Source organism: Chlorocebus sabaeus, chromosome 19, assembly GCF_047675955.1.
Source record: "Chlorocebus sabaeus isolate Y175 chromosome 19, mChlSab1.0.hap1, whole genome shotgun sequence".
In the NCBI taxonomy this organism is placed as follows: Eukaryota; Metazoa; Chordata; class Mammalia; order Primates; family Cercopithecidae; genus Chlorocebus; species Chlorocebus sabaeus.
The window spans coordinates 30,292,579-30,306,806 of NC_132922.1; the positions used below are offsets into that span (position 1 = coordinate 30,292,579).

The 14,228-nt window shown below is 54.2% G+C and overlaps 1 protein-coding gene across 4 annotated transcripts; it reads left to right on the forward strand.

Moving 5' to 3' along the window:
• Nucleotides 1–80: 80 nt before the first annotated feature.
• P2RX6 (purinergic receptor P2X 6) lies at nt 81–14,054 on the forward strand. 4 transcript variants are annotated; one of them, XM_073006979.1, is made up of 12 exons: nt 81–371; nt 974–1,124; nt 3,030–3,101; nt 8,279–8,354; nt 8,545–8,638; nt 8,721–8,801; nt 8,878–9,019; nt 9,112–9,221; nt 12,538–12,631; nt 12,745–12,810; nt 12,986–13,063; nt 13,150–14,054. In XM_073006979.1, exons 1-12 carry the CDS (start codon nt 208–210, stop codon nt 13,336–13,338), a joined length of 1,317 nt encoding a protein of 438 aa, XP_072863080.1. In that variant the 5' UTR covers nt 81–207; the 3' UTR covers nt 13,339–14,054. The 4 variants fall into 4 exon arrangements, with proteins under 4 accessions (XP_072863080.1, XP_037850672.2, XP_072863081.1 ...); XM_037994744.2 differs by having other exon boundaries at nt 81–293; XM_073006980.1 differs by lacking the exon at nt 12,745–12,810.
• Nucleotides 14,055–14,228: the final 174 nt, after the last annotated feature.

The following is a 14,228-nucleotide window of genomic DNA, read 5'->3' on the forward strand; positions in this document are numbered from 1 at the left end:
TGTATTCTGTGTGCTACCAGGGCCCAGCAAAGGGAATGTAGGGAGGGTGGGAGGTGCAGGACAGCTGGGGTTAGGGGCTTGAGTGCTGGGTGTCAGAAGCTGGATCCTGCTTTAGTGGAAGTGTCCCTTTAACAGTCGCTGGCCTGGCCTGGCTCGGGCCCTGCTTTGCCTCCTGTTCAGCTGTGACTGCAGCTACCATGCTGACTCATGTGCCCGCAGCTAGCAGGAGCTGGCAGCATGGGCTCCCCAGGGGCTACGACAGGCTGGGGGCTTCTGGATTATAAGACGGAGAAGTATGTGATGACCAGGAACTGGCGGGTGGGCGCCCTGCAGAGGCTGCTGCAGCTTGGGATCGTGGTCTATGTGGTAGGGTAAGAGAGAAGAGCTTTTGGCCAGGCTGGAGGGGCAGGGGAAGAGGTGGGGGGTGGGGTTTGGTCCTGCTGGGTTGAAGTTGAGGGTTGGGCTGTATAGGGGCTGGAGGGGAAGGGGGCAGATTGGTTCGGGGGCTGGGGGGAGGTAGGCAATACAAGACAGGAGAGCAAGAGCAAGCTGTGTGTTTGTCCTGTGTGCCCACCTGCCTCCTTCCCAGTCCCTCCCCATGGCCCCACCCAGGGGGCGCAGGACATCGTCCTTAACAACATCTATGAGAGCTGGAGCAGTAGCCCCAGAGAGACCACCAGCTGTATCTTGGGTCAGGGGAGTCTAGAAGCTGGGAGCTGGGTCTAGTGAGGCTGGGGGTGGGTGCTGGCTGGGGAAGGTGATTGTCCGAGGGCACTGGCTCTCTGACGCATGGCTGGAGCTTCTGTCTCGTTCAGGGGGTCTGGAGTGGGAAGTGGGGCCAGAGAGGAGGTGGGGCCCTCGATGTTGGGCTGGGAGCCTGTAGGGTGTGGGGAGACAACTGAGCATGTAGGGCCCAGCTCCGCCCCTGTCACTACACCCTGCGGACACACCACACTGCCTAACTTCTCCCCAGGTGGGCTCTCCTCGCCAAAAAAGGCTACCAGGACCGGGATCTTGACCCCCAGATTTCCGTCATCACCAAACTCAAAGGGGTTTCCGTGACTCAGATCGAGGAACTTGGAAACCGGCTGTGGGATGTGGCCGACTTCGTGAAGCCACCTCAGGTGGGGGCCCTGGTGCTGCTGATGAGGGCACAAGTCCTTTGCCCACTGACAGCTTGGACACCTGCCATGCAGCCATGCAGAGAGAAGCATGTGATGCCGGAGACAGCTGGGGGTTCTCAGGAAGGCCTTCACAGAGGAGTGGCGCCTGGACAGGGCTTTCAGGGATGTGTAGGAGGTTTCAGGGTGGAAAAAGGGGCTAGTCAAGAAGCCAGGCCAGGGCTGGGTGTGGTGGCTCACTCCTGTAATCCTGGTAATTTGGGAGGCTGAGGCGGGAGGATCACGAGGTCAGAAGATAGAGACTATTCTGGCTAACACGGTGAAACCCTGACTGTACTAAAAATACAAAAAATCAGCCGGGCATGGTGGCGGGCGCTTGTAGTCCTAGCTACTCGGGGAGGCTGAGGCAGGAGAATGGTGTGAACCTGGGAGGCGGAGCTTGCAGTGAGCTGAGACCGCTCCACAGCACCCCAGCCTGGGAGACAAAGAGAGACTCTGTCCCCTGTCCCAAAAAAGAAGCCAGGCCAGAGAAACTGCATTTCCAAAGACTGCCAACAGAAAAGAAGGGGGTGTCCGGGACTAATGGCTTGAGCTTGAGAGTGGTGTGGGGTGCTGGGGCATGGAACTTCCTGTAGCCCTGCTCCCTGACCTGGGGCACTGTGGTCAGGTGCTGCTCCTCCCCTCTTCTCAGCTGTGTTTCCCTCCTCCTTCCACCCAGCTCATCCCCAGCCTCAACTTCCACTTCTACTCTTCTGATGTCCAAGGTGTATGTAGGCCCAGTGAACACCTGCCCAGAGCACAGCTGTCTTCCAGGTGCACACCCACATGTCCAAAGATCAACTATTTCCCTCTCCTGGCATGGCCTCTGTGACATCCACTAGTCTCGATGGCTGTGACATCCACTAGTGCCTCAGCCAGATTCGTGACTCAACCTCGACCCCTTCCTGTCCCTTCCAAGATTTTTCACCACTACCCTTGCCATGCCTGCATGAGACTATGGCCTGCTAGAGAGCCCTTAGATGCCCCTCTCGCCTCCTCCCTACTGCTCGGTGCACACCACGCAGCAGCCAGGCTGAACTTTCACACCAGGCATCCTCAGAGCCTGCAGCCCCTGCTTCTACCCTCAGGAATTCCCCCAACCCTGCCTATGACGGTGTCCACACATTCCTCCCAATCCTAATGGCTGCCACTCCCACCACCCTCTGCTCAGCCCTCGCCTTCCCTTCCTGTGCATACATTCCTCAAATTCACAGTGCTCTCACGAGCAGCACTGGAGGGTCAGCCTTTCTTTCCAATGTCCTAGGCCACCCATTGACCACAGGCAGAGCTTTCCCTCTCCTCCCCTGGCCCCTGCTGTGCCAGTGCTGCTGTGTGTGGGATGGGAGACTCACCTCTTCTCCATCCTGGGCAGGTGTCGGGCCCAGCTCTCCCCTGGATCTTCAGTACTAGAAGCAGCAGGCTGTTGGAATATTCTGGTTGAAGCCAGGCATGGTAGCTGGAGCCTGTAGTCCCAGCTACTTGGGAGGCTGAGGCAGGAGGATCTCCTGAGCCCAGGAGTTAGAGTTTGCAGTGAGCACTGATGATAACACTGCACTCCAGCCTGGGTGACTAAGTGCAACCCTGTCTCTAAATGCACACAGACACACGCACACACACAAATAAATTTTGGTTGAGCAAATGAGAAAGAAACTTGTCTCAAGAGATGGACGTGGGCATGAGGCTTCCCGGTCTCAAAAATGGCCAGAACCCCTGCCGGCCTCCCATCTCTGCTTCAATCTGCCTTATGGGGGGACAGGGTTAATGACTTGACGGGGCCAACATCCCTTCCCTCATAAACCAGGCTGCCGGCTTCCGGCCTTTCTGGTCGATGCGAGCCCATCCAGGCCAACCTTGAGATTTGCCTCCTAGGGTGAAAACGTGTTCTTCCTGGTGACCAACTTCCTTGTGATGCCAGCCCAAGTTCAGGGCAGATGCCCAGAGGTGAGTTTGCCCAGGATCCTCCCAGCAGGCCCCTCGTTCCTCCACCAGCCCCAGGTGGCCACCCGTGTTTCCCTTTCCCCTTCCCAGGTGGTTGAAGGCTCAGCATGTGCTTAGTGTCCCCCAGGCCCTGGGCTACATCTTTGTGTGAATCATTTCTTTCAGTCTTCATATATCCCCTGCCTGGTAGGAAGTCCTGTGATCCGCATTTCAGAGGAGAAGACTGAGGCTCGGTGAGGTTGAATCACTTTCTTAAGGCCTCCCAGCTTGTGGGTGACAGTACCCCGAGCTCTGGGCAGCAGCAGTTCCCATGAGGTGCCCAGACCCTCCTCATCCTGGTCCTGCCTCTGGGTACTCTCCAGGTTGTTAGTGTGACACCCAGAGCTGGGCACATGCTCAGGGAGGCTCTAATAGCAAGAGCCAAGCTGGAATATCACCTCCCCTTCTCTGTGCCCAGCCTCTGTTAATGTGTCCTGAAGCAGCTTTTGTCTTTGTGAGCCAACACAGCATACTCTTGCTCATGGTGAATTCAGGGTTGCTTATGATTTCTGGATAGTTTTGTTTTGTTTTGTTTTTGAGACAGAGTCTTGCTTTGTCACTCAGGCTGGAGTGCAGTGACGCGATCTTGGCTCACTGCAAGCTCCGCCTCCTAGGTTCACACCATTTTCCTGCCTCAGCCTCCCAAGTAGTTGGTACTACAGGCGCCCGCCACCATGCCCAGATAATTTTTTTTTTGTATTTTTAGTGGAAACGGGGTTTCACTGTGTTAGCCAGGATGGTCTCGATCTCCTGACCCTGTGATCCGCCTTCCTCGGCCTCCCAAAGTGCTGAGATTACAGGCATGAGCCCTGATTTCTGGATAGTTTTTACATCAACCATGGTCAAGCCAGAGTCCCCCACCTTGTTCTTCTTCATTTCTGATCCAGAAATACTGATTCTCCCCTGACATTTCACCTTTACCCCTTGCCTGGAGATGTCCCTGGGATCCTGTGTCTATCACAGAGCACGCTCATTCTCTCCAGCTGTGAATTTTGTTTGAACTATTGAGACTCAGGACACAGTCTCAAAAGTTTACTTCCACAGTGACATCTTTCTTTAAACAAGTCCAACATTTACCTGCCTCCTGGGCTGGAGGGTCATTGTGCAGACACCTGTTCCCTGAGCCCTGGTGGTTAGTCCTAGCACAGTTGCTGGAGACATCCCATGTCTGTAGTTGGAAATATGCACAAAGGATTGCTTACTCTTTTTTTTTTTTTGAGATGGAGTCTCGCTCTTGTCCCCCAGGCTGAAGTTCAATGGCCCGATCTTGGCTCACTGCAACCTCCACCTCTCGGGTTCAAGCAATTCTCCTGCTCAGCCTCCTGAGTAGCTGAGATTACAGGCGCCCACCACCACGCCCAGCTAATTTATGTATTTTAAGTACAGACAGGGTTTCACCTTGTTGGCCAGGCTGGTCTTGAACTCCTGGCCTCAGGTGATCTGCCCGCCTTGGCCTCCCAAAGTGCTGGGATTACAGGTGTGAGCCTGCCGAGACCAGCTTGGTCAGGGAGACCCTAACCCAGCGGCGCTAGAGAAATTAAAGACACACGTACAGAAATACAGAGGTGTGGAGTGGGAAATCAGGGGTATCACAGCCTTCAGAGCTGAGAGCCTTAAACAGATTTACCTACATATTTATTGACAGCAAGCCAGTGATAAGTATTGTTTCTGTAGATTATAGATTAACTAAAAGTATTCCTAATGGGAAACAAAAGGATGGACCAAAACAAAGGGATGGGCTCTGGCGAGTTATCTGCAGCAGGAGCATGTCCTTAAGGGACAGATCGCTGATGCTATTCTTTGTGGTTTAAGAACGCCTTTAAGCGGTTTTCCACCCTGGGTGGACCAGGTGTTCCTTGCCCTCATTCTGGTAAACCCACAACCTTCCAGCGTGGGCGTCATGGCCATCAGGAACATGTCACAGTGCTGCAGAGATTTTGTTTATGGCCAATTTTGGGCCACTTTATGACCAGATTTTGGGGGCCTATTCCCAACATGAGCCACTGCGCCCAGCAGGATGTGCTTACTCTTAATGAACCCACACAATGTCCTTCCCTTTCTTTTTTTTTTTTTTTTTTTTTTTTTTTTTTTTTTTGAGACGGAGTCTTGCTCTGTCGCCTGAGCTGGAGTGCAGTGGCCGGATCTCAGCTCACTGCAAGCTCTGCCTCCCAGGTTTACGCCATTCTCCTGCCTCAGCCTCCCGAGTAGCTGGGACTACAGGCACCAGCCACCTTGCCCGGCTAGCTTTTTTGTATTTTTTAGTAGAGACGGAGTTTCACCATGTTAGCCAGGATGGTCTCGAACTCCTGACCTTGTGATCCGCCCGTCTCGGCCTCCCAAAGTACTGGGATTACAGGCTTGAGCCACCGCGCCCGGCCTGTCCTTCCCTTTCTTAATGCTCAGGTGTCTATTTAATATACCTGTTTGTAGACTGTTTTGAAATTTGGCTGGATCTGTGGGTCTGTGTTTTTCAGAAGCTGTGCAATTCCTCTTTGTCTGCAAGCACACTTCTGGCTCTTCCCATGAAACGTCAGGGCTGGGTCGTAATTATCAGATCTGACAACCTGGCTTTCCCAGAAGACCAGAGTTCTGCCAGCTCCTCTCGGGATACTGGCACCTGATCCCTCCCGTACATGCACCGTGCTCCTTTAGTGTCACCTCCCTCAGCAGACACTGCTGAGCCTCCCCACTGGGCCAGGGGGCTAGCTATGCTGAATTCACAAAACTCCATCTCCCATACCTCAAGGACCACCTGCGTGGACAGCCTAGCCAAGGTGGCAGGTCCTATGATGGGACAGAGGCCATAGGTGGGGGACCCAGGGCTGCACTTGAGCAGAATCTTTTTTTTTTTTGAGATGGCGTCTCACTCTGTCACCCAGGCTGGAGTGCAGTGGCATGCTCTCAGCTCACTGCAACCTCTACCTCCTGGGTTCAAGCGATTCTCCTGCCTCAGTCTCCCAAGTAGGTGGGACTACAGGCACAAGCCACCACACTTGGATGATTTTTGTATTTTTAATAGAGACAGGGTTTCGCCATGTTGGCCAGGCTGGTCTCGAACTCCTGACCTCAGGTAATCCACCCACCTCGGCTTCCCAAAGTGTTGGGATTACAGGTATGAGCCACCAAGTCCGGATGAGCAGAATCTTAAAAAAGGGTGAGGAGAAGCTGGCGAGCAGGTGGATTTGGCTGGAGCAGAATGTCCACACAGAGGGGGCTTGGTGGGCAAAGGCGCCGAGCTGTGTGAGGTGAGGTGCCTTTAGGGCTACCAGCCACTGAGTGGAGCTGAAGTGAATATTTGAACTGGGGTGGGAAGAAGGTAGTTCAGGATTTCAGGGGCCCCTGTAAGCCCCACTATGGAGCCAAACTGTTTTTGTTTGTTTTCTTTTTTTCTTTTCTTTTTTCTTTCTTTTTTTTTTTTTTTTTTTGAGACAGGGTCTTGCTCTGTCACCCAGGCTAGAATGCAGTGGTGTGATCACAGCTCACTGCCTCCTTGACATCTCGGGCACAAGCAATTTTTCTGCCTCAACCTTCTGAGTTGCTGGGACTATATACGTGGGAGTGACCATACCCAGCTAATTGTTAAACCTTTTTTTTTTTTTTTTCTTGTAGCGATGAGGTCTTGCTTTGTTGCCCAGGCAGGTCTTGAACTCCTGGGCTCAGGCAATCCGCCCGCCTTGGACTCTCAAAGTGCTAGGATTACAGGCATGAGCCACCGTGCCTGGCAGGAGCTAAACTTGATGAGAGGAGCAGAAGAGAGCCACACATGCGCTCAGAGGCAGGGTGCTCAATCTCCTTCACATTGTGGGATGCACCACTTGGGCTGCTGGGGGTAGGTGGATGAGGGTAGGGGGAGACGTGGGGGCCCCATTGGTGGTCACTGTGGGGTCTAGTTGGAGGAGACAGTAGCCCAGCTGGGGTGGAGAGGAGAGGCAGACACAGGACATAGGTAGGGACAAAGAAGCAGAGCATGTGGCTCTGTTCCACCCTCCACCCAATCACGACGGCCCTGTCTTTCAGAAATTCCCACTGCCTCATTCTGGCTTCTCAGAGGCACTCAGCCTTCTTTGAGCCCCTGGTGCTGGTGTTCCTCCTGCTGCCCCTGAGCTGAGTGCCCTGGGCAGCAGTGTCCATCCTCAGCCGGGGCAGAACCGTGCCTGGGAGAGTGCCTGGTGCTCAAGGGTGCCTTCCTCTCTTGCGTCTGGGACCCCAGAAAGCTCACCTGTCCTTCCCTTCTGCCAGAGCCCCATAGTCCTATGCCTCTGTGCAGGCATTAATGTCCCCAGGTTACAGAAGAGCGAGCAGAAAGGAGTAGCCTGTGGCCCCTCAGCAAGGGTGTGGGGTCCTGCTTTAATATCCAACCCCCTGACTCTAGGGCCCTGATCTTTGTCAGTTATGCCCCCATTTCGGGCATCAAAAACTTACCCTCCCAAGGTATATTCACCTTCCCTGATCTGTCATCCAGATTGGACCAGAGGAGCTAGACCTGGAAGAATCACTTCCGTGTCCACCATGGACAGAACTGTCAGGAGGGAAGGGCAGGGTGCGTTGTCTCACACCTTTAATCGCAGCACCCTGGGAGGCTGAGACAGAAGGATTGCTTGAGGCCAGGAGTTTAAAACCAGCCTGGTCAACATGGCAAGACTCCATCTCTACAAAAAAAAAAAAAAAAAAAAAAAACTAAACTAAAAAATCAGCCAGGCACAGTGGTGTGTGTTTGTAGTTCCAGCTACTGGAAAAACTGAGGTGAGAGGATTGCTTAAGCCCAGGAGGGCGAGGCTATAGTGAGCCACGTTCGTACCACTGCACTCCAGCCTGGGCCACAGAGTGAGACCGCATCACTAAAAACACATTTTTTTAAAAAGGAGGAAAGGGGTCTCCCTTTGTCTTTGAAATACAGCATTGTACCCTCATCTGGCCAGTGCGTTGCTCTGCTCCCTCCTCTGACCATCTCCTTTTATTTGCACCCTCCAGCTTTCCTGTGTGGCCCCAAACTCAGGGTACTCTGGTGGGGGGGTGGTGAGGAGGTTTAAGGTGGGAAGGGGGTCTGTCCTTCCCACCTTGAACCTCCCTGCCTTTGAGACTGGGCTGTGGAGGGGAGACATCCCCTGTGCCATCGGTGACTGCTCTCTTGCCCACCTCAGCACCCCTCTGTCCCACTGGCTAACTGCTGGGTCGACGAGGACTGCCCCGAAGGGGAGAGAGGCACGCATAGCCACGGTAACTGTGGGCTCTGTCTTCCAGTGCCCCCAGCAGGGTGGGGGCTGGGCTGGGATCCTGGGTGGCTCCTGAGTGTAGGCCCCATTCGCCTCTGTCCCTGCATCTCTCTTTCTGCCAACAACCCCTTGGCTGACGCCTCCCCAGCCCTGCGGAGATTTGAAGGTCTGGAGTTCATCTTTTGTTTTTCTAGGTGTAAAAACAGGCCAATGTGTGGTGTTCAATGAGACCCACAGGACCTGTGAGATCTGGAGTTGGTGCCCAGTGGAGAGTGGCGTTGTGCCCTCGTAAGTGTCCCCACAATCCCCCACCCCCACCGGTGCAGGGCCCCAGGCCTGGCAGAGGCTGTCACCTCCCTTCCACCTGCAGGAGGCCCCTGCTGGCCCAGGCCCAGAACTTCACACTGTTCATCAAAAACACAGTCACCTTCAGCAAGTTCAACTTCTCTAAGTAAGCAGAGTGGGTCTCATCTGCTCCAAGACCCTCCTTGTCTCCTACCTTGTCTGACCTCCCCCACCCCCGCCAGGTCCAATGCCTTGGAGACCTGGGACCCCACCTATTTTAAGTACTGCCGTTATGAACCACAACTCAGCCCCTACTGTCCCGTGTTCCGCATTGGGGACCTCGTGGCCGAGGCTGGAGGGAACTTCGAGGACCTGGCGTTGCTGGTGGGTCCCGAGTTGGGGGCAAGGTTCCCGGAGGGCTCTGGGAGAGGGTCCTGCGCCCACCCACCAGTGGAACAGCTGTGTGCTATGTGCAGGGTGGCTCTGTGGGCATCAGGGTTCACTGGGATTGCGACCTGGACACTGGGGACTCCGGCTGCCGGACTCACTACTCCTTCCAGCTGCAGGAGAGGAGCTACAACTTCAGGTGCGGCCCCACTGCTCCCAGTGCCCAGCTGCTGTGCCCATCGCCCTCTCCCTGTGGCGGTCAGGACAGACCACACCCAGGCCCAGCCCTCTGGATATTCCACTGGTGTGCGAGGGGCTCCCAGGAGCAGGAGAGAGCTGTTCTCAACCCCACATCCTCCAGCACAGGCTCCATCCTGCTCCCCCAAGTCCTGAGCCCTCCACCCCATCTGTCCCGGGCCCTTGCCCAGCTCAGGCTCCTCACTGTCAGCCCTTCCTCCACCCCACCCTGCCTCTAGTATCTCCCTTCCATAGCAATGGGGTGTTTCCTTTTTACTTTCCCTTCTTCCTTTCAGCTTTTTTTTTTTTTTTTTTTTTAAAGACAGAATCTCATTCTGTCACCCAGGCTGGAGTGCAGTGGCCCGATCTTGGCTTACTGTAAACTCCGCTTCCCAGGTTCAACCGATTCTCCTTCCTCAGCCTCCGAGTAGCTGGAATTACAGGCGCCCACCATCACTCCTAGCTAATTTTTATATTTTGGTAGAGATGGGTTTTCACGATGTTGGCCAGGCTGGTCTCAAACCCCTGACCTCAGGTGATCCACCCACCTCAGCCTCCCAAAGGGCTAGGATTACAGATGTAAGCCACCATGCCTGGCCTCCCTTCAGCTTTTACCTCAACATTTTTAAAAAAAACTCTAGACAAACTTAAGATTAGTACCGTGAACACCCATATACCTTTATCTGGGCTTACCAGTTTTTATGTTACCATCTGGCCACATTTTCTTTCTCCATCTGGAGTGAACTGGATATGTTTAGATTTCAAATGGAACTGTTTGAAAGTAGGTGGCAGACATCTGGACACTCACCCTTTTCACCATTGTCCTGAGAACAGGGACCTTCCCCGTGTAGCCGCTGTCTTATTGTTGCACTCAAGAAATTGACCTTTGGGTGCAATGGCTCATGCCTGTAATCCCAACACTTCGGGAGGCTGAGGTGGGAGGATCACCTGAGCCCAGGAGTTTGAGACCAACCTGGGGAATATAGGGGGACCCCCATGTCTACAAAAAATACTTCTAAAATTAGCTGGGCCTGATGGCAGATGCCTATGGTCCCAGCTACTCAGGAGGCTGAGGTGGGAGGATCATTTGAGCCCAGAAGACTAAGGCTGCAGTGAGCCATGATTATGCCACTGCATTCCAGTCTGATGACAGAGTGAGATGCCATAAAAGAAAGAAAGAAAAGAAAGAAAGAAAGACATTTAGCAAGAGTAAATCTTTTTTTAATTTTTAAAAAACAGTATAGAAACGGGGTCTCACTATGTTGACCAGGCTGGTCTTGAACTCCTGGCCTCAAGTGATCAGCTTCCCACCTCAGCCTTCCAAAGTATTGAGGTTACAGGTGTGTGACCCACCTTCCTGGCTGGCAGAATAAATCTAATACTTAATGCTCCCCAGCTGTGCCAACAGTGATCCTAAACCTTTGTACTTTCCAATCTAGGATGCGCTCAAGGAATTTTTTTTTTTTTTTTTGAGATGGAGTCTCACTCTTGTTACCCAGGCTGGAGTGCAATGGCATGATCTCGGCTCACTGCAACCTCTGCCTCCCAGGTTCAAGCAATTCTCTTGCCTCAGTCTCCCAAGTAGCTGGGATTACAGGCATCCACCACCATGCCTGGCTAATTTTTGTATTTTTGTAGAGATAGGGTTTCACCATGTTGGTCTCGAACTCCTGACCTCAGGTGATCCACCCACCTCGGCCTCCCAAAATGCTGGGATTATAGGTGTGAGCCACTGCACCTGGCCTTTTTTTTTTTTTTGGAGACAGAGTCTCACTCTATTGCCAGGCTGTAGTACAGTGGTGCAATCTCGGCTCACTGCAACCTCCACCTCCCAGATTCAAGCAATTCTCCTGCCTCAGCCTCCCGAGTAGCTGGGACTACAGGTGTGCGCCACCATTCCTGGCTGATTTTTGTATTTTTAGTAGAGACGGGGTTTCACCATGTTGGCCAGGATGGTCTCGATCTCTTGACCTCATGATCCACCTGCCTCGGCCTCCCAAAGTGCTGGGATTACAGGCGTGAGCCACCACGCCTGGCCTTTATTTATTTTATTTTTTATTTTTATTTTTTCTTTGAGACAGAGTTTTCACTTTCTTGCCGTCCAGGCTGGAGTGCAATGGTGCGATCTTGGCTCACTGCAACCTCTGCCTCCCAGATTCCAGTGATTCTCCAGTCTCAGTCTCCGGAGTAGCTGGGATTACAAGTGTGTGCCACAATACCTAATTTTTGTATTTTTAGTAGAGATGGGGTTTTGCCATGTTGGTCAGGCTGGTCTCGAACTTCTGACCTCAGGTGATCCACACACTTTGGCCTCCCAAAGTGCTGGGATTACAGGTATGAGCCACCATGCCTGGCTTTTTTTTTTTTTTTTCTTTTTTTATAGATGAAATTTTGCTCTTGTTGGTGCCAGGCTGGAGTGCAGTGGCCTGATCTCTGCAATCTTTGCCTCCCGGGTTCAAGCAATTCTCCTGCCTCAACCTCCCAAGTAGCTGTCATTACAGGTGCATGCCACCACACCCAGCTAATTTTTGTGTTTTTAGTAGATATGGGGTTTCACCGTGTTGGTCAGGCTAGTCTCGAACTGCTGACCTCAGGTGACCCACCTGCCTCAGCCTCCCAAAGTGCTGGGATTACAGGCATGAGCCACCGCACCTGGCCTCAAGGTTCTTAAATTGCATTTATTATCATGTCTTTGAGTCTTCTAAGCAGATTTATTGGATCCTTCTGCCACTGAGTGTCACCTCATCATGCAGGCAGGCACACATGGCCACCAGGCCTGGGGATGATGCCCCTCAACACAGCTCACTGCATCCTGTCTGGTCTGGCTTCCCCAACCTCCCGAGCCCTTCGAAACCATGCGGGGCTGGCTCCCACCCACATCCCGTTCCCCCCACCTCTGTGCTGGCAAACCATCTGTGTGCATGTTCCTCCAGGCCCAGTCTCATGTCCCCTCTAGGAAGCCTACCCCAGTTGCCAGGGAAGAGTGAGTTCCCATCTCTGGAATCCCTCAGCCCTGAGCCTGCTCCTTCACATCCCCGCTGCTGGGTCTGTTTAGGGACTCCTCTGTCCCCCATCCCCTCAGCAGGCAGGGAACTTCTGAGGGATAGGTCTTGGTTTGCTTTTTCTGTTTTCTCACCAATGACACAGGGCTGAGACCCAGGACTCAGGCTTGGCCTGGGGTTTACAGTCAATGGATAAGTTGGACAGAGGCCTGGCAGGGCCAGCCCCACCTGTGGGTGGGCAAAACAGGCCACCAGAGCCCTCTTTCCTGCCCACAGGACAGCCACTTACTGGTGGGAGCAACCGGGTGTGGAGGCCCGCACCCTGCTCAAACTCTATGGAATCCGCTTTGACATCCTCGTCACTGGGCAGGTAGGCACAGGTAGGGGTCAGGCCAGGGATGGGAGGCGACAAAGCAGACAGGGCTGGAGGAGGCATGAGGCCAACAGTCGTGGGCTGAGAGGTTCAGCTCAGATCTCTCTCAGGCAGGGAAGTTCGGGCTCATTCCCATGGCCGTCACACTGGGCACCGGGGCAGCTTGGCTGGGAGTGGTGAGTGCAAGCACTGTGGGCACCTGCAGGCTGCGGTGAGTGCCGCTGACCAGGGTGTATCCAACGCATGCTAGAGGCTCCGGTGCCTGCACATTGAATCTCAGGGTGCAGGCTGGGGAAGTGGCAGGAGAGCAGGCTCGGGGGCTGGAACATGGGTTGGCCCTGCCTCTCCCAGGTCACCTTTATCTGTGACCTGCTGCTGCTGTATGTGGATAGAGAAGCCCATTTCTACTGGAGGACAAAGTATGAGGAGGTGAGCTGAAGTCACTCTGCTTGGACTCTGGGTTCTGCCACACTTAGAAGTTGGCTGGATCCCTGACCTGCTGTCCTCGTCTGCAGGCAAAGGCCCCGAAGGCAACCGCCAACTCTGTGTGGAGTGAGCTGACCCTTGCATCCCAAGCCCAACTGGCCAAGTGCCTTAGACAGATCTCAGCACCTGCACCCACGGCCACTGCTGCTGGGAGTCAGACACAGACACCAGGATGGCCTGGTCCAAGTTCTGACACCCACTTGCCAGCCCATTCCTGAAGCCCGTAGCCGTTCCCTGCTGGTTGAGAGTTGGGGGCTGGGGAGGGTGGGGCCCTGCCTGGGGATCTCAAGGATGAGGCCCCAGCATGGAGGATTGGGGGTAGAATTCCACCCTTGAACCCCAGCAGACAGTCCCTCCCCTGACTCCTGCCTTAGCAGGATGCTGCCTCGTGGAACCACAGAAGTCAGTCACAGAAGTCATACTTAGGAAGCTGTCTGAGCGCAGCTGCTCGAGGGAGGCCCTGACTCTGATCCCAGGCTGGGTGGAGTGGCTGGAAGGAATGGTTCCAAACACCACCACCGAGATCTCCCTCAGGCTGGCTGGGTTTCGCAGCTGGAATTCGCCTCTTGGTCCCAAGGCGGGGCAGGGAATTCTAATTGTCCACCCCAGGGAGGCAAGGGGCTGCTTTCCATTGTGGGTACCTGGTGGTCAGGACATGCTGTGGAGGGCCAGGTGTGGGGCTGAGGCTGGGCTGACATCTGGAATCATCTGCCACCTGGAGCCTCAGTAAAATGCCTGGGGTCCCTGCTGCCTCTCAATCCCCAGAGCCATGTCCCTCGGGAGCTGGGCTCTGAAGGGCTAGGGTGGGAGAGTGTGGCCCCTGAGGCCTGGGTATCCAAGGAGGGGCACATGCACCTGATTCTCCTTGGGGCCCAGAGAAAGCTGATGTCATGGCTGGAGAAAGTCGCGGAGTAAAGCCAGCAAAGCCACCCTCTTCCTGTGTAGTCCTTACAGGCAGGACTGGAAAGTTGGGGGGCATCTATGGTAGACATGGCACAGCCGTGGGGAGACCAGTGGGGCAGTGCAGGGTGGACTTGGGGACCCTACCCCTGAAGACTGAGGCCCTGCAGCTACCGGGTGGGCTAAAAGGTAACTGGAACAGGCCTGG